The sequence below is a fragment of the Chiloscyllium plagiosum genome, unplaced genomic scaffold (assembly GCF_037043375.1).
Source record: "Chiloscyllium plagiosum isolate Xiang-an unplaced genomic scaffold, Cpla_swu_hap1 HiC_scaffold_4, whole genome shotgun sequence".
Classification (NCBI taxonomy): Eukaryota; Metazoa; Chordata; class Chondrichthyes; order Orectolobiformes; family Hemiscylliidae; genus Chiloscyllium; species Chiloscyllium plagiosum.
The window spans coordinates 128,568,090-128,594,324 of NW_028270142.1; the positions used below are offsets into that span (position 1 = coordinate 128,568,090).

Genomic DNA, 26,235 nt, shown 5'->3' on the forward strand with positions numbered 1-26,235 from the left:
AGTTTTCATTTTTTAAAATTGATTAAAGCTTAAAATAGATAATTGCAGTAAGTACTTCACAATCAATCTATTAACAATTAAACAGTCACTAAGTTATGACAACTATCTTGTAAAATTGGTGACAGGCATGATTAATCTAATCAGAACAACAAATGAGAATAGGCCATTCAAGCCTACTCCACAATTCAGTTAGACGAGGCTGAATCTGTTTGTAACCTCAACTCTACATTCTTTCATACCCACAATGATCTTTCAACCTTTTGTAATAAAGAATCCTGTCTACCTCTGCCTTAAAAATATTTAAATACTCAACATCCATTGCACTTTGATGAAAGGAATTCCAAAGACACTCAACACTCAGAAAAGAAATGTTTCTTCCTTTCTGCTTTAAATGTGCAATGCCTTATTTCTAAACTATGATCCCTAGTTCTAGATTCCCCCATAAGAAGAAAGGGCAATCTAATGCTCCTTTATTTTGATGTTCTTTTTGTACCAGTGAAGCTAAAATGCATAATTGAAATTATTCAACTAATTGGTAAATCCTCTGTCTGTAAAATCACAAATCAAGAATTCATCTATCTACCTCAAAAAAAAGTAAAACAAACATCAACATCTGCGTGCAAAAATCATGTATCCACAATTTTTAACCTTTTCATTCACAGAGGTTCTGAGGAATGGAACCCTCTCGGATGCAACAGAATGACTGTAATTTGCCTGAATATAAGATTCTCTAAGCAGTCTCTTCATAAATCCAACTGGCCTTCGCTTCTGTATTGTACTTGTAAGAAGGCTAGCTGAATGGAGAAATGTTATGGCTTTTGTTTTTACCCATGCAATCTCTTAGGTTTTTCTTTTTATGATTTCTATTTTGATTTAACTTGTCTGACGGTGATGGTACATGAATATCTGTAACTTACAAATGAATAAGGTAAATGGGCAACTTAGAATTGTGTAGCAATCACTCAATTCAGAAGTCATTACACTGGTTAAATGTCCCATGTCTTCCAGTCCTATGTTCCTTGGAGTAGTATATTATATCCTATTTATATTTTGCACTTTTTATTTTGTTATGTCACAATTTGTTATAATTCAATAATGTACTGTTAGATATTTTCCAAAAAATTTGAAGTTTTTGACTTGGAGGTTAAATTTATTGTTATTACCATAGGTTTAAGTCAATCTTAAAAGTTTTTAAAAAATTCTTCCAAGAATAAAGTTGACTTATACATTGAATATCACACAAGCCAATGGTACAGGCGGTGGTGATTTTGGAATGTAAAAAAAAAAGTCTATTTTGTTCTCCATACTGTCTGCTCTACATAGACATGCCTTAAACTTCGTAGCATCACATTAGCAACATGACTGATCATTTAAGAAAGGTGGTAATGAAAAGCCAGGGAACTATAGACCAGTGAGCCTGACATCGGTGGTAAACAAGTTGTTGGAGGGAATCCTGAGGGACAGAATTTACTTGTATTTGGAAAGGCAAGGACTGATTAAGGATAGTTGACATGGTTTTATTTGTGGGAAATTATGTCTCACAAAATTGATTGTTACTTCTTCAAAAAAAAATCAAAGAAAATTGATGAGGCCAAAGTAGTGGACATGATCTATATGGACTTCAGGAAGACATTCGACAAGGTTCCTCATAGTTGTCTGGTCAGCAGGATTAGATCACAGGGAATACGGAGAGCTAGCCATTTGGATACAGAACTGGCATGGTGATAGAAGGTGGCTGCCTTTCAGACTGTGTGTCCAGTGGTGTGCCACAGGGATTAGTGCTGGATCCACAATTTTTTGTCATTTATATAAATGATTTGGATGTGAACAAAGGAGGTATAGTTAGTAAGTTTGCAGATGGCACCAAAACTGGGGGGGTGAAGTGGACAGTGAAGAAGGCCACCTCAGGTCTTGATCAGATGTGCAAATGGTCTGAGGAGTGGAGAATGGAGTTTCATTTAGATAAATCTGAGGTGCTGCATTTTGGAAAAGCACATCGGGGTAGGACTTATGCACTTAATAATAAGGTCCTGGGGAGTTGCTGAACAAGACACCTTGGAGCGCAGCTTCATATTTCCTTGGAAGTGAAGTCACCGGTCGATAGGATAGTGAAGAAGGCGTTTGGTATGCTTTCCTTTATTGGTCAGAGCATTAAGTATAGGAGTTGGGATGTCATGTTGCAGCTGTGCAAGACATTGGTTAGGCGATTTTTGGAATATTGCATGCACTTCTGGTCTCCTTCTGTCGGAAGGATGTTGTGAAACTTGAAAAGGTTCAGTAAAGGTTTGCTAGGATGTTGCCAGGGTTGGAGGGTTTGAGCTATAGGAAGAGGCTGAACAGGCTGGAGCTGTTTTCCCTGGAGTGTCAGAGGCTGAAGGGTGACCTTAGATATGTCTATAAAATCATGAGGGGCAAGGATAGGGTAAATAGACAAGGTCTTTTCCCTAAGGTGGGGGATTCCAGAACTAGAGGATATAGGTTTAGGGTGAGAGGGAAAAGATTTAAAAGGGACCAAAAGGGGCAACTTTATCACACAGAGGTTGCTGTTTGTATGGAATGAGCTGCTAGAGGAAGTGGTGGAGGTTGGTACATTTACAGCATTTAAAAGGCATCTGATTGGGTATATGAATAGGAAAGGTTTAGAAGGAAATGGGCCAAGTGCTGGCAAGTGGGATTAGATTAGTTTAGGATGTCTGGTCAGCATGGTCAATTGGACCAAAGAGTCTGTTTCCGTGCTGTACTTCTCTGTGACTCTATAACCTGCTTGATCTGAAACACTAACGTATAAAAGGACTCTAGCCTTAAAGATGTTTTATGAGCTGAAAACCTGAGGCCGATTCCGAATGTGAGTATAACCCTCAAGATATGTCTGTTAGCTGAAAAAGAAAGGTGGTGGGATTGGAGGGTCAACTGATAATTGTATTTAGGCCTGAATATATGTTTTGACATCCAAAAACAGGATTTGCCATACATGCCAAGTCAATATATACACCTTGACCTATGGTGGTGAAGCAAACACAATATTATCATTGAATTAAAATAGTAGGAAATTCAATAACTTAAATATAATTCATTATATCGGAGACTTGACAATTTAAACAACTTCATTTCCACAAAAGTAACAGCTCTTACCTAAATTTTTAGGTTGGCACATTTTTATACTCTGTATACTGTTAAGTTGGTATTGAAACATCATGATTCTGAGTCGCAGAGAGTCATCACGCTTCCATTTTTAAAAAGAATTATAAATACATAAGTAAATGCAATAATATAATCATACACTAGCAGCTTATAGAAAACTGTTTTGAACCTCATGTTGAGAAGCCATCTGTCTTTCCTATGTTACTTCAAGCAAAATTTCTCTATTACACATCTCTGATGGCAGATATGAAAAGGAAAGAACTTCTTGGTGTGAATTTAGACATGCCTTTGTGTCATAATAAACATGAGGAGAAAGTAAGGTCTGCAGATGCTGGAGATCAGAGCTGAAAATGTGTTGCTGGAAAAGCGCAGCAGGTCAGGCAGCATCCAAGGAACAGGAGAATCGACGTTTCGGGCATAAGCCCTTCTTCAGGAATGAGGAAAGTTTGTCCAGCAGGCTAAGATAAAAGGTAGGGAGGAGGGACTTGGGGGAGGGGCATCGGAAATGTGATAGGTGGAAAGAGGTCTTCCGTAAAGACCACTCCCTCCGTGACTCCCTCGTCAGATCCACACCCCCCACCAACCCAACCACCACTCCCGGCACCTTCCCCTGCAACCGCAGGAGGTGAAAAGACTTGCGCCCACACCTCCCCCCTCACCTCCCTCCAAGGCCCCAAAGGAAACTTCCATATCCGCCACAGATTCACCTGCACCTCCACACATATCATCTATTGCATCCTCTGCACCCGATGTGGCCTCCTCTATATTGGGGAGACAGGTCGCCTACTTGCGGAGCGTTTCAGAGAACACCTCTGGGGCACCCGGACCAACCAACCCAACCACCCTGTGGCTCAACACTTCAACTCCCCCTCCCACTCCACCAAGGATATGCAGGTCTTTGGACTCCTCCATCGCCAGACCACAACAACACGACGGTTGGAGGAAGAGCGCCTCATCTTCCGCCTAGGAACCCTCCAATCACAAGGGATGAACTCTGATTTCACCAGTTTCCTCATTTCCCCTCCCCCCACCTTGTCTCAGTCAAATCCATCGAATTCAGCACCGCCTTCCTAACCTGCAATCTTCTTCCTGACCTCTCCGCCCCCACCCCAGTCTGACCTATCACCCTCACCTTGACCTCTTTCCTCCTATCACATTTCCGACGCCCCTCCCCCAAGTCCCTCCTCCCTACCTTTTATCTTAGCCTGCTGGACAATCTTTCCTCATTCCTGAAGAAGGGCTTATGCTCGAAACGTCGATTCTCCTGTTCCCTGGATGCTGCCTGACCTGCTGCGCTTTTCCAGCAACACATTTTCAGCTGTCATAATAAACATGTTTGATTGTACAATTGCAAATCTGCATCTACAATTTCTCATTCTATTCTGTTTGAGTTTTTTTTATCATTTGGGTTGCATTGCTAATTGCTGCAATATTTTATTGCTTACATTGGGAAGTTAAATATTTCTGCAGTTTCTTGCTCATATGGTTCTTCCCTGTGCAGTAAAACTATTTAATTTTAATCAAATACCAGACTTTATTACTTGTTTGATATATTCCAGTGATTTGGTTTGCATGTTTTAAAAAGAATGCTTTTAGATTAGCAGAATTACTTTTTAAGGTGAAATATGAACACAGCTTTTAAATTGCACTCTAACACATTTTGATGATGCATGATATTCTTAGACTGCCATTGTTTTCACAGCTTTTAACATAGTTTTGTTAACTGCACATTGCATTTTTGGTTTGCTTGCTGCATTTTTAATAATTGTTTTCCTTTTTTTCTCCTTTTGGTAAATTTCTTTAACTTCCTTCACATTGTGTTCACCACTAGCCATGGAGGGTAAGCAAATAATATGTGTATTTCTTTCTTTTTAAATATTGTCTTGTATTTACCATTCAGTATTTGTTCCTTCAAGGTGACGTGAAAAGGGTTGTTTAATTGCAACATGTTTTGTTGAAAACAGTTAAATATTTAAATTGATTATTATAGCTTAAGTCCCCTTTCTTTCAGATTCTATACTTGACTAAATAAGGATTTAAAAAATAAGTGTTTCAGAAGAGGAAGAGAAAGTTGAGGCTATCATGCCAGCTTGGCCCTTTGAGAGGACCCTCTGCCCATTCCCCAGAGCCCTGTGACTTGTGTTATTTCAGCATAAATCCAATTCCTTTTAGAAAACTATTGTTAAATCTGCTACAGCCACCTTTTCCAGCAGTATATTCCAGATCATTGAAATGCATTATGAGAAATATCCACCTCATTCAGTTTATTGTGTACTTTGGAGTGCTCAATCCCTTTATTTAAAAATTGTTACATTGTGGCTTTGGCCTGTCTGAAAATCAATTTCCCACTTTGAAAATCAACCACATTAGAATTCAAGGTAGCAGAAATAAATTGTCAAATGGTAACCAATGTTAATATGGAAACTTCTATTTAGGATCGTGATCTTATGACTAAAGTTCTGAAATAAAATTTGAGAAATCAGTAGTGTGTACTGGACGCAATCAAGGCAGGAACATCAGTTCAGTACTGTTCATGTTCTGTGAATTGGTAGTTGTCTTGTTTTTATTGATTTTTGCATTTCTACCACAGCTATGTTCATTCCATCTGTGTTTTTTTTCTGGCCCAGTACTTAAGAGTGGATCAAGAAGCTTGCCTCCTTTTAACAATGGACCATTACAGTTGCCATGCAGATTAAATTGGTAGTGTAGGTTGAAGAGGTTTGTCTCAGTTATCATAGACTAAAAAATGGATTAATAATATGAAGACACAAAACAAATTGTTACTTTCATCATCAGCAAAGGCAAGCTTCACCTCAATGGCAGAACAATTCTATTGGACTACTTGCACCCATATTTCCCATTTCAAATAAAATTTTCTACTGATTATAATATTGCCTTTTGACTAAACTTTGCACGTGTCCCATTGTCAGATATTTTGAGAATAGATATGTTTATAACATGCTTTTACATCTTATAAATAGGAGTCTAAAACCTCCATAAAGTAAAACATACATTTTGCTTGGGAATACAGAACTTCAAAGCTGGTGTCTCATTTTTACAAGTATGTTTCTTGTCTCCTAGTCCTGATAAGTGCAAAACAAAAAGCTTGTTTCTTTTTAGCAATGTCTAACTTGTAGTTTTGGAATCCCCAGTGTTTTGCTTTGTTGCAACCTAACACTTTTTTTTGGTCTCTCTTTCATTACTGTTGTTTGGGATGGGTCAATATTTTCACTGAAGTGGAAAAGTCATTCGATTAATTTGAACTGCTTCAAGTGTGAAACAAATAAAGGTCAAGGGGCTCTTGTCTCCTTTACATTTATGTTCAAGCTTAGAACAGTGGACTGGAGAAAGGGAGAGCAACCTAAATGAAGTAAATTGACCAAAAAATAGATTTGAGATTTTCATCAAAATTGACTAGTAATTTCCTTACTTCATGCTATAGATGTATAAACGGACTTACTAGGTGCAATGAAGTTCTGACTGTAATATTTCTCTCAGTGAATACTGCATTGTTATCTTCATTTCCTTGTTGATCAGAAGTGAACTGAAAATTTTGGCAGCAGATTAGCAAGAGGTTACAACTAATGACATTGCCATCTCAAATGAATGTATGATGAAATTTAAATGTAAAGTTGGAATTGACTTCTCCTGGGTGCACTTTTTAAAAAAATTTTAAGAAGTTTGTACAGAGATCTATATTTCCAGTATATCAACATCGTTAAATCTGTGTGATCTTCGCACACCTCTTGTGAAATACAAGTATTACAAAAGGCATAATCATTTCTTAACTAGACCCCTTTTGCAAGCACTTACTTTTTCCTTATCATGGTGTTTGTGTGACTTCTTAATAGTCTGCACTGAAACAAATTTTAATATAAAAATAAGTCAGAATTCCAAACGAGCCATAAGGTTGTATGCCCAACAATAATTTGTAGGACACTACAAACGAGGTGATGTACAAATGTATCCTTTTTACAAGTGAAATAAATAAGGACATTGAGCTTTTAATGAAAGGTTAGAGATCAATTTGAGGCCCATTTTTGCAGAAAATATAAGTTCCCTTTTCTAGTCACCTTCTGATGTTATATTTAAATTATAGCTCTTTGTTGTGTGTCTTAACAACACATATTCAACTTTAATTTCTTGAATGTGGTCGTAATCACCCTTTTTACTAACGTTCAAATTTAAATTAAATCATTTAGGATGTTGACTACTTTTACTAATCTTCCTGTGGCCTTGTTTTAATGAATTGCTGGTAGAATCTGTTATTTGAATGAAATTCATATGTAGTGTACTGAAATGCAAGATGGGAATGAAAGCATGTGTTTGGTAAATGCTTTGCTAGAATTTCATTTGTCCACTGCCAAAGTTTGTGATGCTTGAATTGAACATTTGCAAAGTTACGTAATGGACAGTTCAATTTTTATTCGAAAAATTATATGTAGTTTTTTTTATCCATCATTTGAGATATAAAACCATTTGCTGCACAAAAACATTTGATTATTGATTTTTCTCATGGTGGAGAGAAATGTTTTTTGTTTATTCAGTTTAAGTGTAGCAATATTTTGTTCCCATTTAAACTTTCTTACTGTTTAATCTCTTCATTCACATGGTTGTTATTTTAATAGAAGTTCTAAATCTTTGTAGTCATATGTGATTCTACAAATGGCAGTTGTAAACTGAATCCAATTTATCCATCTACTGAGAGTGCTACATGTCTCCAATAAAGATATGTTGGTCTAGTATATATCACCAGAGGGAAAAAAAAGTTGTTGGTCAGTGAGAAACTGCACTGAGCAGTGAACTAACATATAGTGCTTTAAATTCTGCCCAAACCAGAGATGAAGATTGTGTCAAAGTTTTCATAGTGCTGTATGAAATAAGATTTAGTCAAAAATCACATGACACCAGGTTATATTCCAATAGGTTTATTTGAAATGGCAAGCTTTCGGAGCCCTACTCCTTCCTCAGGCAGTAGTGAGAGAGAATACATCTGACACAATTTATAAGTAAAAGATCAAAGGGTCATACAACTTATGTGAATATTTTGAACAAACCTAGCTGGCTATTAAATCTTTAATCGGTTAGAATGGAGATGCAGATTTCAGTTAATTAATATGGAAATTCCAGAATTTCTTTCAAGTCAGTGTCCCAAGATAACTTCGGGTTTTATCAGTATAAAGGTGACACCTCAGGTGAGACAATCTATTTTAGGTGTGAGTCTGTTTTTGGCTTAACCTGGAGTCACACTTGTTCAAACATATTCTCACACACTCACATGCACACTCTCACACATACATACTCATTCACACTCCCACGCACTCCCTCTCAAGCATGTACATACACACCCACTATATCTCTCTCTCGCTCCTTCTCTCTCTCTCTCACTCTCACTCACACACTCACACTCACACTCACACACACACACACACACACACACACACACACACACACAAATCTATGGGGTGAATTTGCATTTGCAGATACATTCTATTTTGTTCAAAAAGCATAAGATTTGTAGACAGTCATGGTGGTGTTATATAAATTCCTACTTTGGAAATAAAACCAGTCTGACTCCAGGTTGAAACGCAAGTAGACTCGAAACACGGCCTCACACCTAAACTTCTTGTCCAACCTGAGATGTCACCTTTATACTGATAAAATCTGAAGATATCATGGGGCAGTGACTTGAAAGAAATTCTGGGATTTCCATATTAATCAATTGAAAGCTGCATCCCCATTCTGAATGATTAAAGACTTAATAGCCAGCTAGGTTTGTTCAAATCATTTGCATAAGTTGTATGACCCTTTGATCTTTTACTTATAAATTCTGTGTCCGATGTATTCTCTCTCGCTAACTGTCTGAGGAATGAGTGAGGCTCCAAAAGCTGGAGGGTTCAAAGAAACCTTTGAAACCCTGTGTCATGTGACTTTTGACTTTGTCCACCACAGTCCAACACTTGGCACCTCCACATCATGAAATAAGATTGGACAGACCATTTTGTTGCATATTCAGCGCAATAATGCCCATACCTTTAGCACTCGTAGTTAGTAAATTTAGGACGGACTTAGCGCAGCAATAACAATAACTGCGTGGGAAATGCAACTTGACCTTTTAACTGTTTGGAGATTAGGATTGCAGTACAACATTGGTGCGGAGCAGGTGGAATTTTACTCTGCAACTGGCTCTGCTGCCTTTAATTCAAGGATGGTCATTCCAGGCCCTTGGTTCTCAACCTGTCAGAGTTCATCCATATCCATTCCTCACTTCTATGAGCAGAGAATTGGACAGTTAATGCTGTTTGTAAAATAAATCAAGTTTTTACATTGTTATTTGGATGGAAAACATGTCTGTGTTCTTCAATGTTTTAAATTCATGTAACAGAAAATGTATGTGATAATGCCATTAGTATGAGTTGAGGTTCTGTGTAATGAATATTTAACATTAGCAACTTTTTACAAGGCTAGGGTAGGATCATGAGACAAAGAGAGCATTAGTACTCAAGGATTAATGTTTCAAGTGAAATGTTTCCAAATTATTCTGTATGAGGTTCTGGTCAGATCACATTTGGAATATTATGAGCAGTTTTAGGCTCCATATCTAAGAGAGGATGTGCTAGCAGGTTTACAAGACGGATCCTGAGATGAAGGGCTTGTCATTTGAGGAGCAGTTGATGGCTCTGTTTGATGGTGTTTAAAAGTTCCGGAAGCAGGGGGAATCTCATTGAAACTTTGAGAATACAATGGGCCTGGAGAAACTGCTTCCAGTAGGAGGAGAGGCTAGTATCTCAGAGAGAAGGGATGACCCTTTACAACTGAGATGAGGAGGAATTTCTTCAGCCAGAAGTGGTGAATCTGCAGACCTCATTACTGCAGAAGGCTGTAGAGGCCAAGTTGTTGAGGGTATTTAAGATCAAGGGTTATGGGGAGAAGACAGAGGAATGGGATTAAGAAGCATACCAACCATGATCGAGTAGCTCTGGCCAAATTCTGCTCCTGTATCTTATGGTAAGTTGGCAGTGAGAAGTACCAAGTCCATTTCGTGAAGCTTGTTAACATTAATGCATTTTTTGAAATGAACAGATATTTTGGAAATAATAATGTTAATTACAACCTCATTGAGAAGAGTTATGATGTGGGCTAGATGAGCAATACTGGCATGTAATGTGAGGTAGGTAATGATGAATTAAATCCCATAATTAACCGACAGACTTGAAATTATTCCTGTGGTTCCCGATTTTTTTGAGGTCAGCTTTTATTGTTGTGTGATGTAAAGAGTGTAGCTCCGACAAGGGCTGAGTGACATGTCCTTAAAGTGTGAAAACATTCACACAAGAAACTAACTATTGTGACAGTGTTAAAAAATGAGATGCAGTTAACAGCAAAGAATTCTGTTTTTTGTTCTGTATATGCCATGACTCTATAACACTCTGTAGCTCCCCATGGAGCTTCAGACGTTTCTTTACCTAACAATCAGTGATGATGTGTTATCATTTGAAAAAGTAAAATATCATGTGATGCTTTAATCAGCTTGATTCTTGTAATCTAGATTCAACCACAGGAAATCAGTCCCCCACCCACAGCTAACCTGGACCGTTCCAATGACAAAGTGTATGAAAATGTAACTGGATTGGTGAAGGCCGTGATAGAAATGTCTAGTAAAATACAGCCAGCACCTCCAGAAGAATACATACCGATGGTAAAGGTGAGAAGCTCTTTAAAATTTGATACTCTGAATGATTTTACACTTGAGGCCAGTAATAATACTCTGGAAAAAGATTGTAGAAGCATAATTGATGGGCACACAGGATTAGACACAAAATGAGAAATTGCTGGAGAAACCCAGCAGGTCTAGCAGCATCTGTAGAGAGAAAAACAAAGTTAAAATTTCAACTCAACTCCAGTGACCCTCGTTCAGAAGTGATAGCATCTAGGAAAAGGTAGTTTATCTTGATGACAGGAGGTAGGGACAGAATAGGTGGAGCTCGGAGAGAAAGAGAGGGGAAACGTTGGGTAAAGGGATTGTTGATAGTATGCAAGGGAAGTAGAAAAGACAGATAGGTAGTAATGGGGACAATGAGAGGTGAAAATGGGTTGGTTGTGCTGAAACCATCTCGTGTCATGACAGCACTGGAGTACAGGGTTGGGTAAAAGTCATGGAAGGAGATGTTCAGGCTCTAAAATTATTGAGCTCGACATTGAAACCTGAAGATTTGCAAGGTCTCCAAGTGGAAGATGAGGTGTTATTCATCCAGCTTTCATTGAGCTTCGCGGAAGCACTGCAGCAAGCCCGAGATACAAATAGCAGCCAGGGAACATGGTGATGTGTTGAATTGGCAGGCACGTGGAAACTCCGGGTCATGATTATGAAGAGGATGTAAATGTTTTGCAAAGCAGTTACTCAGTCTGTGTTTCGTCTCCCCAGTGTAGAGATTATCTCCCCTTTGTGGGCAGTGAATACATTAGACTATATTGAGTGAGGTACTGGTAATTTGCTTCTAAAACTGGGGTCTTGAATAGTGAATATGGAGGAGGTAAACAGATAGGTGTTACACCTTCTGCAATTGTATGGGCAGATGCTAAGGTAGTGTGGGGAAGTGTTGGGATTGGAGGAGGAGTTGACCAGGATGTCCCAGGAACGCTGAAAAGGTGGGAGGAAATTGTGTGGTATCCCACTGGAGATGGCAGAAATGATCCTTTGGATGCAGAGGCAGGTGGAATAGAAGGTGACTCCATCTTTGTTATGGTTACCCTGGTTATTTTTGCCTCGGAGCCTCCAAGATAATCTTCCGGTCCAGGGTCCGCTCGGGATCACTTCTCAGCCTTTTGATTCGGAATATGTGTAGTTTCTGAGGACCAAAGGAAGAGATTCTGCTCGAGTGCTGCAGGTTCGACACAGCGGACGTGTGCTGGCGGGGGAGAAACCACGGGGATCGTGTTGCGAGTCATTGGAGCTGCTGGAGACCATCGCTGGATCGTGATTGGACGTTGGAGGATCGTTTGGTTGTGCTGACCTGCTCTTGGTGGATCTTTATGCTGGCTTCGGCCTAACGCCAACTCAGGTACCAGCCAACCTCAGAGCTATGGCCTCAGCAGCCGCTCGCAGCATAGGCCAGGGCATTCGCAACACAGTCAGGGTGACTGTGAAGAAGGTGGAGGAGCACACACCAGTCAATCGGACATTGTTCGTGAAGAAGATTTTGCTGGAGTGCTGCGGGTTGGAAGCAGCGGACGTGTACTGCCTGCAGGATTTCCCTGCGGCAGGCTATTTCGACGTGACCTTCAGGAGCGTGAAGAATTGCGAGCAGCTCCTGAAGGTTTTCAATGAGAAGGAAGGGGAACCTCTTCTCCATCTTGTCGGCGGTCTTGTGTGTGCTTCCTGCGCAAAGGAGTCGGGTTGTAACCATCCAGATGTACAACCCCCACGTCCCAGCACCAGATGTCCTGACCTTCCTGAGAAGATACGTCCAGGTCGAGGGAGAGAGTACGGATGTGGTCGATCCTTTCGGGATCTGGATCAGCAAATGACAGGTCAGGGTAACACTGAGGGTCGATGCCAGTGGGAACATCCTCCACCCACCCTCCAGCTTTGCCATCAGAGGAAGCAGAGGTTACCTGACATACGCAAGGCAGCCGAAAGTGTGCCGAACCTGCGGGAGGTCAGGCCACATGGCGGCAGATTGTAAGGTGACCGTCTGCCGAAACTGCAAGCAGGAAGGCCATCTGACCAAGGAATGTTAGGAGGCCAAGAACTGTAATCTGTGCGGAGAGGTGCCCAAGACGAGGAGCCGCCACCTATGCACAGATGGCCAGAGGTGGCAACACAAGCCGTGGGCCACCTAAGACCAGCAAGGTACCACAAAACAGCACGGGAACGGTGTCTGGAGGCACCCAGAAGGAAGGGCAGGTTGTAGCGGAGCAGACGGCAGACAGCGGGGAGGTGCAGCAGTCGATCCAAGCTCCTTCAAGACAGACGGAGGAAATGGAAGAGGAGGGAACAAAGAAGGCAGAGGATTGGATACTGTCAAAAGCAGGAAGAGAAAACCTTACAAGGCCCCCAAAGCCACCCAGCAAAGGAGGAAGCAACACCTACACGACGAGGATACAGGCAGCTCTTCCGACAGTGAGGACGGGCGCAAGGGGGGTCATCACCAGAGGAAGAGACAGAGCGCCGCAGGGAAAAAGGAGGGCAGCATCGCCCAAACAGGGAAAGACGATCCCTCTGAGGGGATGGGTAAAGGCCTCCCCCGACCCGGTGAGAACCAAGAGGTACCCACCAGCCCACAGCTACAGGTAACTGGGAGCAGCGGTCCTGTGACAGCCCCGCTGTCAGATGGAGAACTGGACTGTACGGACCCTGGGCCCGACCCGAAAAGACCAGAGCGGGGAAATGGCCCCAGCGTGGAACCGGACAGCTACCTCAGCCCTGGGAGGGTCCAGCAGTTTGCCGTCACCACGGGGATGCACACAGCTACCCCAGAGAGGCAAGACCAGTAGCAAATGGACACTTGTAACCTCGTAAACTGTTAAAATGGGAATAAGAATTGCCAGCATCAATGTGCGTAGCATCAAATCGGCTGCGCGATGTGTTTCTCCGATGGCCTTCCTGGCCCAACGTTAAAGCCGATGTCCTGTTTCTGCTGGAGTGTGGGATACCGCACCTCAGCAGCTACAGGAGATGATCGAGCTTGTGGGCCCATGGGCCGTCAGTTTGGTCGGGGGCAACGATAGCCGTGCCTCCGGCCTGGGTATCCTGTTGCGAGGAGGCAACATCACCATCTCTGAGGTTAAGGAGGTGGTGGGCGGGCGCCTTCTCGTCACCGACGTCATGTACAGGAATGCTCCCTTGAGACAGATTAATGTGTACACCCCAGTGGATAAGAGTGAATGGTTGGTCATCCTGCAGCAGCTTCCACTGTTGCTGGCTACGTCCAGGCCGGTCATTGATGCAGATGGACGATCCAGTGGGGGGGACAGTAAACTGGACACCACGTCCAGAGCCCTGATGGACACTGTAAAAGATGCCAAGCTGCACGACGTCTTCAGCACCCCTGCAGACGGAGCGCAGCGTAGATACACCGGTCACGGGCAGACGGGTCTATCCGCTCAAGGATAGATTACCTGTTTGTGTCCCGAACGCTCTCGGTCAGATCCACCGACGTCAAGCCGGTGTTCTTCTCTAACCACTGCCTCCTGCTAGCCGACTGTCACCTACAGGACGAGCAGCGGGCTGGTAAGGGAACGTGGAAGCTGAACACAAAGCTGTTGACCCCGGGAAAACCGTTGGAGAACCGTGAAGCCCCTCTTTGAGTCCCCAGCGGACTGGTGGGAAACAGTAAAAGAGAACATCAAGAGGTTCTTCATCCTCAAAGGTGTTCAGGAGGCGAGAGAGAGGCGGGGAAAACTGTCCCAGCTCCAGGCAAGTACGCAGAACCTGCTCCTGCTACAGACGATGGGGGTCCATGTCACAGAGGACCTCAAGGAGGTGAAGAGCCAGCAAGCCTCGCTCTTTGCCTCAGAGGCCTCCAAGATAATCTTCCGGTCCAGGGTCCCCTCGGTGGAGCAGGACGAGACGTGCTCACGTTTCTTCTTCCAGAAGGTGCACAAAGAGAGCTCCGTGCTCAGCAGCCTGAAGGAAGAAGATTGCTCGATAATGTCACCTCAGGCTGATGTCATGAGAATCAGTAAATCCTTCTATGCCAGTCTGTATGACGCGAAGCCGACCGACAGCGGGGCCACCCAGTCATTCCTGTCCTCTATCACGGAGGTCTTAGACGACAGAACACGCGAGAGGCTGGACCAGCTGCTATCTCTGGACGAGCTGACCAAGGCCCTCGAGTCCTTCGAAAAGAATAAAACTCCCAGAAGCGACGGCTTACCAGTCGAGCACTATTCCGCTCCTTGGGACTTGATTGGCCAGGACCTGCTGGAGGTATACGTCAGTATGCTTCGGGCAGGTACCATGAGTGAATCCATGAGGAAAGGCATCATCACCCTCATCTACAAGCGGAAGGGGGAGAGGGAGGAACTCAAAAATTGGAGACCAATCTCACTGTTGAATGCGGATTACAAAATTCTGTCAAAGGTAATCGCTAACCGGGTCAGGCCTGCTCTGGGATCGGTGATTCACCCTGACCAAACCTGTGCTGTACTGGGCAGGAAGATTGCTGAGAGTCTCGCACTCCTCAGGGATATGACCGCCTACGTGCAGGACAGAGGGTTGGACACCTGCCTGATCAGCCTGGACCAGGAGAAAGCCTTTGACAGGATATCACACAGGTAGATGAGAGATGTTCTTTCCAAAATGGGCTTTGGGGAGGGAATCTGCAATTGGATCAGACTGCTCTACACCAACATTGTCAGTGCAGTCTCAATCAATGGGGTGGGATTCAGATAGCTTCCCAGTCAGATCTGGAGTCAGGCAGGGCTGCCCTCTCTCTCTCTCCTGCCTTGTTTGTGTGCTGCATAGAGCCATTTGCCGAGTCCATCAGGAAGGATGCGAGCCTGAGAGGGGTGACTATTCCTGTCAGCGGGGGCCTGCAGGTTAAGGCCTCCCTATACATGGATGACGTTGCCGTTTTCTGCTCTGATCCGCTGTCCGTGCGCAGACTCATGTGCATTTGTGACCAGTTCGAGCGGGCCTCGGGGGCCAAGGCAAACCAAGGCAAGAGCAAGGCCATGCTCTTCGGGAACTGGGCCGACCAATCCTCGATCACCTTCACCGTCAGGACCGACCACCTGAAGGTGCTGGGTATTTGGTTTGGGGGGGCTGGGGCGTGCGCCAAGTCTTGGGAGGAGCGTATCAGCAAAGTGAGGCAGAAACTGGGCAGATGGAAGCTATGGTCGCTCTCCATTGCGGGAAAAAACCTGGTCGTCAGGTGTGAGGCACTGTCATTGCTATTATACGTGGCACAGGTCTGACCTATCCCCAGAACCTGTGCCGCTGCAGTCACCCGGGCCATCTTCCAGTTTATATGGAGGTCAAAGATGGACCGGGTCCAAAGGGACTCGCTGTACAAAGATCTGGGCAACGGGGGAAAAAATATACCCAATGCCACCCTCACCCTGATGGCCACCTTTGTGTGTGGCTGCATCAAGTTGTGCGTGGATCCCCGGTACGCAAACACCAAGTGTCACTACGTATTGAGGTTCTATTTGTCCCCGGTGTTGCGAAGGATGGGCCTGGCCTCGCTGCCGCGGAACGCTCCGAGTAGTTGGACCGTTCCGTATCACCTGTCCTTCGTGGAGAAATTTATGAAGAAAAACACCTTTGACCACAAGTCCATAAGGAAGTGGTCAGCACGTAGTGTCCTCGAGACCCTTTGGGAAAAGGAGAGGGCGGATCCTGTCGAGCGGTTCCCTGAGCAGACTGTCAAAACCATTTGGCAGAATGCCTCATCGCCAGAACTTTCCAACAAGCACCAAGACATGGCTTGGCTGGTGGTGAGAAGGGCTCTGCCTGTGAGATCCTTTATGCACACCCGGACTCTCAGCCGCACCGCACGCTGCCCTGGAAGCGGCTGCGGGGGAGACGAGACTGTCACACACCTCCTCCTTCTGAAATGTGCCTACGCAGAAGAAGTCTGGAGAGGAATGCAGTGGTGTTTGTCGAGGTTTGTCCCGAGCAGCGCCGTGACATGGGACACCGTGCTCTACGGCCTGTTCCCCGGGTCGCACACCAAGACGAACATCAACTGTGCCTGGAGGATCATCACCTCGGTGAAGGACGCTCTCTGGGCGGTCCGAAACCTGTTGATCTTCCAGCTGAAGGAGTTGACCCCGACTGAGTGTTGCAGACTGGCACATTTCAAGGTCCAGGACTACGTGTTGAGGGACGCGCTGAAGCTTGGGGCAGCTGCCGCCAAGGCGCGGTGGGGAAATACCACCGTGTAACGTCTGCCTGCCTAAAGAAGAACAGTGGGCCCGTGCAGTCATTTGGGCCCTGCTAACGCCTCAGCTAAAAATGTAATCGTATAGACCTGTAAATAGGAATGATAACTCTGTTTCGGTATGCAAAGAAATGGAATGTTTACATATGTATGGCATGTCCAACTGTACAGACCATCAAATTATTTTATGAACAAAGTATATTTTTGAAATAAAAAAAAATCTTTGTTATGGGAGGGAAGAGAAAGGCTGGGGATCAGTGTGGAGAGTAGGTTGATCATGGCTAAGGGCCCTGTCAACACAGTAGGACGGAGTCCTCAGTTGAGAAAAAGGTGAACATTTCTGAGGCCCACCTGTGGAAAATGCAATGGAGGCAGAATCTGGGAGGATGTAATAAAAGTCCTTACAGGAAGTGGGGTGTGAGGTGATATAGTTCAATATAGTAACTGTGGAAGTCAGTGATTTTGTAATGGATACCGATGTCCATCCTATTTCCAGGAATGGAAAACTAAGATGTCAAACGAGTTAGAGATGGACTTGGTGAGTTGAGAGCAGAGTGGAAATTGAAAAAGAAATTCATAAATTTTTCACCATGGTGCAGCTTCCTTCTCTCACTTGGAAATGGAAAAATATAATTAAGTTAAACATTACCTCTATTTCTCTCACCACAGATGCTGCCAAACTTGCTGTGTTTTTCCAGCAATTTATTTTTGTTGCAGATTGCCAACATCTGCAGCTCTTTGTTTTACACACAATTAAACGTTGCTGTTCCACCTCTGGAATTACATCAAAAACTATCCATTGAGTAATATTGAAATGGATTCATGCATTCCCAACTGAGCACAAAACTGCATTTAATTAGCACTAAATTGACCTATCTCTCTCAGCTAGACGTGGGAAATCTTTCAAAAGTATACATTTTAATAGCAAGAGGCAAAAATAGCCCAGCCACTCTGATGTGGAATGCTGTAAAATCATTATGAAAAGGGTTAGAATGTTAAAAGCAAAAAATGACAATTATAGATAATTACTGTGCAGTGTTATCCATCTCAATTGCCTGCGAAATGTGCTATTCTCAGACTTTTTCAATTACGCTACTTCTAACCTTATAGCTGTGAGAAGTTAAATCCTATACAGGAATTTCTGATTGATTTCATTTAGCAATAAGCCTAGTTTTTTTGGTCATGTCAAATCTATATTATAAGTATGACTGTAGGTTGAGACAGAACAACATGATTATATGCTCTTCACTTAAATGTGGAGTTTGTATTCTATTATGAAAGTACCATTGTGTACTACAGATTTTTAACTTCCCCAAATAAGGTGATGTTTTCCATAGTACTAAGATAATCTGTTAAAACATTGTCAAACCTTAATGCTGCCCTCAAATGTGATGAAAAACAGCCAACTAAGATCACTTCACTACCCTGACCAGAAAGGGCTTCAAAAGTGTTTCTTCTCAGATCACCATGGTAAAAAAAGACATTCAAAGCAAGATTAGTTAAATAAAATCCTTGAATATGTCACAAATCAATGGTGTTTATACAAACAATAAAAATTAATTGGATCCTGTTCTGCCAACACAGCTCAATTTCTTTAAATTTTAGCAATAGTAAATGAGAATCCCACTGTTCTTGTTCTGCACTAAATTGATCGGTTTATTGTCAGAAGTGCTTTGATTCTGATAAATGTGTTCTCAGGAGGTTGGTTTGGCATTAAGAACTTTATTGGCTACAGTGGATGAAACAATTCCTTCACTTCCAGCAAGCACCCATAGAGAGGTAAGCTAAGACTAAGTTTGGCCTTAGTTGATCAAACTCATTGCCATTTACCATACAGTATTTGCTAGTTAATGAGTAAATCTTTCTGTGTATGTATTTATAAATGCACCTAAACTCGCTTCTTGGCAGCGTGTTCATTATAAATTCCTATGCCCACATTTATCACAGAAGCTACCTGTGTAAACTTGTTAAACCATGCATTTTTGCACATTCCCGTATGTGATGAAAGTTTCTCCTCAAATTTACGCTTAGCTAGCTTCAGTGCTAACTCCCTGTGTGCAACATGATAGGTAATAATTCTAGTAAAATCCCAGCTTTATTTTTTAAAGTTATACAGCTATTATGTAAATTTTAAAAGCCAGGATATGCCTTTTTTTGTGTTTGAACACATTAGACAAATATAGCAGATGTTAAATATAGGGCAGCTATCTGCCATCTGATATTCCAAAGTTCTAAACTGCTGTTTTAAGCTAAACTGCGACTCCTGAACTTGAATAATGGAACTCCCACTAATGGTCGAGGAGAAAGTGAGGTCTGCAGATGCTGGAGATCAGAGCCGGAGATGTGTTGCTGGAAAAGCGCAGCAGGTCAGGCAGCATCCAGGGAACAGGAGAATCGACGTTTCGGGCATAAGCCCTTCTTCAGGAAGAGCTTATGCCCGAAACGTCGATTCTCCTGTTCCCTGGATGCTGCCTGACCTGCTGCGCTTTTCCAGCAACACATCTCCGGCTCCCATTAATGGTCATTAAGCTTATTACATTTTTTAAAACTTCTATCCACATTATACTTGTGTGAAAGAATAATTTCATCACCAATGTTTTTGTAATCTGCTTCAGTAGCCATTAAAGCATTCCAAGCTCTAATAAAAGGAAAAGAAAATCATCATCATAGAACCTCTACCATGTGGAAACAGGCCATATGGCCCAACAAGTCTACACTAATCCTCAGCTGATCACCCTGTTCAGTTTTGCCCATATCCGTTTATCTCTTTAGCCCTCAGACCTCGATCTAGTGCCTTCTTGAAAACATGCAATGGCCTCAATTGTTTTTTGTGGCAGAGAATTCCACAGGCTCAGTACACGCTAGGTGAAGAAATTTCTAAATTCAGTCCTAACTGAGCAGCCCACCCTTAAACTGGGATCCCTAGTTTTGAGCTCTCCCGATCATCAGGAACATCCTTCCTGTGTTTACCATGTCTAGTCTAGTTTGAATTTTCTGGATTTGAGATTCTACCCCCACCCCCGTTTCTTCTAAAGCCCAGTCCTAACTGTTCTGTTATCCCAAGAATCGGTCTGGTAAACTTTTGTTGCACTCCTTCCTCAGGCAGAGTTCAAAATTGCATACAATATTCCCAAGTGTAGTCTTTCTGAAGTCCTACAAAATTGCAGCAAGGCATCCCTGTTTCTTTACTCAAATATGCTCGCTATGACTGCCAACATCCATTTGCCTTCTTCACCAACTGCACGCTCACTTCCACTACTAATGTACAAGGACACCCAGGTCTTGTTGCATCTTCCCCCTTTCCCAATCTATCACCATTCAGATAATCTGTCTTCTGTTTTGCTGCCAAAGTGGTTAACCTCACACTTATGTACATTAAACTTCCTCTGCCATGCATTTGTCAACTCATTCATCTTCTCCACATCACACTGAATTATCTCTTCATCTTCCTCACAGTACATCCTCCCACCCAACTTTGTATTATCTGCAAATTTTTATATTACGTTTTGTTCCCTCATCATTTGATAAGATGCCAAAGAAAAGATAGGATTCACGAGGTCAGGGTCATTTATTAACTTCTCTAACCAACAGAAAACTAGAATTAGAGACTTTGATCCCAACAAGAGCCTTCAGTTTGTTATGGACCAGACCAGACCCCTGAAAATATATTAAGAAGGTAGCCTATACCCTAATGTTCTCTTACATCAAAAGTAAATGATGTCAAAGATGCTGCATTCCAAATGCATTTCAGTTGGTCAAACTATACTTGACGTTAAGCAAAACACAATTCATTCCAATACTATATTTCAAATACAACAAAAGAAAGAGGAACTTGGAATAATTTAACTCTATTGGAAAACTTAACAGAATAAAAGATTATTTTACTACTATAGTAACATCCCATAAGGTGGCAAAAAGGCAAATTAAAAAAAAAAGATAGAATTGCATGTGAGACAATCAGCAAGAAAGAGATACATGCAGCAGCTCCCAAAGAGAGTGTATAGCAGCTGGGAGAGATTCACTGTCTTCCAATCCTGCTGTGAGACCTCAATTAGCTTTCAGCAGTTGTTGCTAAAAACCCTGGATGTGTGAGAGCTTGACCACACCCATTCATGCTGCTTCTATTGTTCCAACTGTTTTTAAAAAAAACCCAAGGAGTCTCAAGTTGTTTATCTTCTCAAATTGCTCCATACCTGCCCCCAATCTCTCGAAAAGAAACCAGGACAAAGGACACTTCTTAAAGCTACAGCACCGTAAAAATTTGTCAAGCATGATATCCCTTTTGTGAATCCTGATACAATTGTAACCAATCCTTCCTATAGAGTCATAGAGATGTACAGCATGGAAACAGACCCTTCGGTTCAACCCATCCATGCCTACCAGATATCCCAACCCAACCTAGACCCACCTGCCAGCATCCTTATCCCTCCAAACCCTTCCTATTCATATACCCTATCTTACAGTGCTGATATCCTTCCTATAATGAATTGCCCAGATCATCATGCATTCTTTCTGCTGTGACCTAAGAAATGCAATATCACTTCCTCCTTTGTGTTGTCAGAAACCTGATGTATAAAACCCAGAGTTGTGTTTGTCTTTCTTTCATCTTTGTACTTCACTCACATCTTTAACAAGCCATGTATTTTACCTTTTACATCTTTGTTCCTCCAATCTACCAATAAGCTTACTAGTTAGGCTATACATGCATTCAATGTTTTTCTCCGACATGTAATGGTACAAAATTTTCTGCATTGAACTTTGCCTGCTAACCCGCTTGTGTCATCTCGTACTCCTTTTCCGCATACAACATATGCTGTAATTTAGTATCGCCACAATTGTGAAAGGGGCACTGTTGAAAAGATTACATCTCTCAATTCCTGTGTTTTTGTGAGTCAAATCTTGCAGAAATGGAGCATTTTACTGCATCTTTCAGCTCAAGTGTAATTTACACTTTCAGCTCACACTTCCAGTAACTTAAACAGCACAGCAAGAGCTCTAGGGTACCTGGGAACATAATGATCAACAGTGTTGTTCCCTTCACCAACTAAATATAAGTTTCAGAAAGAAATAGACGAACAACTAAGAAATAGGGAGAATTCGCCAAGTCAGGTACTGAGAAAATAGAGAGAGAACATTTGGCTTAAAAGGAACAGGAAGACAGCATGGATTTATTTTTAATTTGAATCTTTAAAAGGAAATTGCTTCATTCAAGAATGAAACTCAAGTATTTAGATTGATTCCTTTCTTGACTAAACATTTGTTCTCACCAGTTTAGGAGGATTGAATCAGCTCCCCACTTTGCAGCCTCCCAGGTTGGCCATAATTAGAATTTGTATTCTTTTTTAGCTGCAGGCTATATCTCTCTCTAATAAAACTATATTTATCCAATGTCTGCTATATCAAATCCGAGTTTTCTTGATTTGAAGAGCTATTTTATTGTTTTCTTACCCCAGAGAAATAGTAAGATGCAAGATCACATGTCTATGCACACTGGTTATAACGTTTACACAAGAAAATCCATTACAATAGGAATTGAAAGGAAATTACAGTTTAAAGTCCTTGAGGTGTAGGGTTTGAACTTCAGACTGTGGAGACTTGAACCATCAGCAATGGCAAATCAGCAGCAGTTCTCCTTTGAATTTTCAGCTTGTGGTGTTTCTTCTTTATCAGCTCTGTCACTGTGCACTTTTCCTTCTTGAGAGCATTTGCTCCACCTGGGTCCAGTTTATGGTCAAAATTCTATCTTTCTGCTCTGCCAAAACCAGTTATTGAAATTTAAGCTGATTGTGTATTACCATGTCTAAGTTCATTGTTTCCAAGCTTGATAATTGCAGTTAGTGTCTTTTTGTTAATCTCTAATGTGTGAAACTTCACATCGGTGTAAATCAAAACAGAAAATGTGTTTTTTTTTCCCTGACCCAGTGAATTAGGTTTAGTATCATAAAATGTTAATTTCAGTTCAGACAATTTTGTTTATTCCATGTTGTTTTCATGAAGCTTGGCTTATCTGTGTGAACAGGTGATTGTTATGGCCATTTTAAGTTGATGTTTTGTTCCTCTTTTATAAAACAATTCCTTCCGTGAAAGTCTCCATTATTAAAATCAGATGATGAATTTGAATATCAAAAGCACATATTTCATATCATTACGATAAGGTTCATTGGCATTGACTGAAAATTAAGTAGTTAGAAAGATACCATTGAGTGCAAGCCCTAACTTTCTGTACGACGTATAATCAATTAATATGCAAATCCTGCGATTTCTTTAAGAAACAAATTACGGTGATGGTGTTGAAGGGTGAGCTGGCATTTAAGGCAGAGATTGAAACAGTGATCATCAAAGAGCACGTTCTGTAGATGTTTAGCTCATTGAGACTTACTTTGCCTAAACTTGCTCCCTAACTTATGCATTAGTAAAAGCATGCACTGTGACCACATCAGTGATTTTCCAGCAAATCCTGGCACAGTGCTCTTTTAATTAAAATTAATTTCAAACCAAAAGCCCCAAACGATGTTTGGTGGTCTAATTCAGAGGATATATGGCACAGAAATATATCCGATCAGTGCATCTGCTCCTCTCAATCCTCCTCCTGTCTTTTCTCTACCATCACAACCTTCTCATTCATGAGTGTGACTAGTTTCCCCTCAAATGCATCTGTACTATTTACTTCAACCGCTCCCTTAAGTAGCAAGATCCACATTCTCACCACTGTTTGGGTGCAGATGTTTCTTCAGAATTCTGGGTTTTATGATGATGGTCTTACACCAATGTGCCTCTGGTAATTCTCTTCCCACAAGAGGAAACATTCTGTCCCTTTGTGTCCATTCCAAGAAAACTTTTCATAATCAAGAATTCAATGTTTTTTGACTTGTTTCTTGATAATTCCCTTTTCACAAATGAATTTTCTAATTTGCTTTGTCTGTTTCATATTTTAGTAGCATATCTGCATTAACCCTTATCATCTATACGTCCTCCTTAGCACATGCAATTGGAATAGTTTTATTAAGGAGAAAGTGAGGTCTGCAGATGCTGGAGATCAAAGTTGAAACTTTATTGCTGGAACAGCACAGCAGGTCAGGCAGCATCCAGGGAACAGGAGATTCGACGTTTCGGGCACAGGCCCTTCTTCAGGAATAGTTTTATTAATTCAACCAAATGCTGCTTAATTGTTTGAGATGTTGGTACCTGTTTTTATAATCATCATCATATATCAAATTAATCTTTTACACTTGTTTGACTATGGAAGCCTCTAAACTTATGTTTCCTCTATAGATTGAGATGGCACAGAAGTTACTAAACTCTGACCTAGCAGAATTAATTGGAAAAATGAAGCTGGCCCAACAATATGTGATGACAACTCTTCAGCAGGAATACAAGAAGCAGATGCTGACAGCTGCACATGCATTAGCCGTGGATGCCAAAAATTTGTTGGATGTTATTGACCAAGCCAGACTGAAAATGATAGGAGGTCAATCTCGGCCCCTCTAGCTGCCCGAAGCTTGCTCTGGGGGTTTTTGAAATGATTGTGTGATCAAGTCTACCACCAGCATGTGGAATCACAAAGAGCCAAAAAAAGACCTTATCTATCTACATATGTATAAAAAGCAGAAAAAGTACTGTCAAGTCGAGGATTCCGGGACACCTGAGGGCTGAGAATTCTTGCTGTACAGTACAGGAACTCCAGACTGGAACTCTAATCACTGAATAGAAATAGACCAATATTTAGCTGCAGTACGTCGACAGGATTTGAACAAAGATGTTATATTTTCAGACTGAAGTCATTTAAGGTAACAAAAATAAAATCTTTCTTCGTCACTCCACCTCAGTGTGGTGAATGGAGGTTCTCCTGTATTTTAGCAACACTCTGAAGTGTTAATTAAAAAACTAGCATGTAGAAAAGACCTGAGACTGTATCGTGCTTCAAGCAGAAATACATGCTAGTTGTGTAGAAAAAACCTGGAACAGATTGTGCTGCATTTGCAGATGCAGCAAACTTGAGTGCTGTGTATTAATATTTCTTCTGCTATTGTTTAACTTCATTTTTTAATTATTTAAAACAAAAGCCACGATCACAATTAAAAACAAACTAGTTACTAACCATCTTGTTTCTGGCTTGTCTAAGAGTTTGTGGGAACAGTGTAGTATGCAGGCGTGGTACTTTTTTTTCTATTTTCCATATGTATTACCTGTTCTCTGGAACTCCCTCCTTCATTTTGGGGTATAAATTATTCTCAGGAAGAATATAATGAACTGTACAGTTATTTGACCTATTAAAAAGGTGTTAATAAAAAGCAAAACCTTGTAATGTTTTGTACATATTACCTGACATACATCTGCACTTTGTCTCAGTTAAGCATCGGACTGGGCAACAACTCCAGAATTGTAAATGATTTATGAGCTGGTACCAAAAGTACCAGTCACAAGAGTATACAAATCCAATTAGTTTACAAATATTCTCATGCTGTACAGGAAAGGGAAGCTGGCCTGGGTAGCTCTGGTGCAAATTTGTGGTTCATAGCTAATGCTGTCTGGGAAATAAAGGTGGTTTTGCCAAATCCGTCCACATGTCCTAGAAATAAAGATATTTAAGTATCCTCAAATATCTTTTAATATACAAACATATTTGTCCATTTCATCTTGTGTTTCTCTGTATCTGGAGAGTAGGTGAGATCTCTCCGATTTTGTCCAACTCTGTTCTTCCATGGATTTGTCTTCTGGAGCTTGTATAATTGAACATGATGTCCTTCTAAGTGTCATTATAGTAATTCTATCTGAATCATGTTGCTGCTTTTAAGCAGTATATCTTTGGGAAGTAATTTCCTGAGCAGACTGGATGCTGTTAGAAAAACAGTGATGTAATTTTCCAGAATTTCAGAAGTATTTCAAAAATTATCAATAAACTTCAGGTGTTAGCAAATTATTGTCCTCATTTTCTTCTGTAGCTGTACTTTAGCTGAAGATGAGAAAGAGTAGGCTATTCTGTCATTCATTTAGATCATAACTGATCTGTACCACAATTCCAGTTTGCCTGTCTTTGCTCATATATCTTAATAACCTTAATTAATAAAATTGTATTAATCTCAGTCTTGAAATGTAAATTGATGCAGTATCTACAGCCTTTTGGAACTAAAAGGTTATAAATCTCCTTTGTGTGAGAGATGTATTTACTGATTTCATTCCTAAATGGTCTGATTCCAATTTTAAG

The 26,235-nt window shown here is 41.5% G+C and overlaps 1 protein-coding gene across 15 annotated transcripts in view; it reads left to right on the top strand.

The window, feature by feature from the left end:
- LOC122548888 (focal adhesion kinase 1) overlaps nucleotides 1-25,327 on the top strand; it is a 511,554-nt gene extending 486,227 nt beyond the window's left edge. For 14 of the 15 annotated variants that reach the window (XM_087986664.1, XM_087986658.1, XM_043687803.2 and 11 more), the window contains 3 exons: nucleotides 10,691-10,846; nucleotides 18,729-18,809; nucleotides 24,303-25,327. In XM_087986664.1, coding sequence (XP_087842790.1) covers nucleotides 10,691-10,846; nucleotides 18,729-18,809; nucleotides 24,303-24,518 — 453 coding nt within the window. In that variant the 3' untranslated portion in view covers nucleotides 24,519-25,327. The remainder of the gene's footprint in view (nucleotides 1-10,690; nucleotides 10,847-18,728; nucleotides 18,810-24,302) is intronic. The other variant, XM_087986661.1, reaches the window with a different exon arrangement.
- Nucleotides 25,328-26,235: the final 908 nt, after the last annotated feature.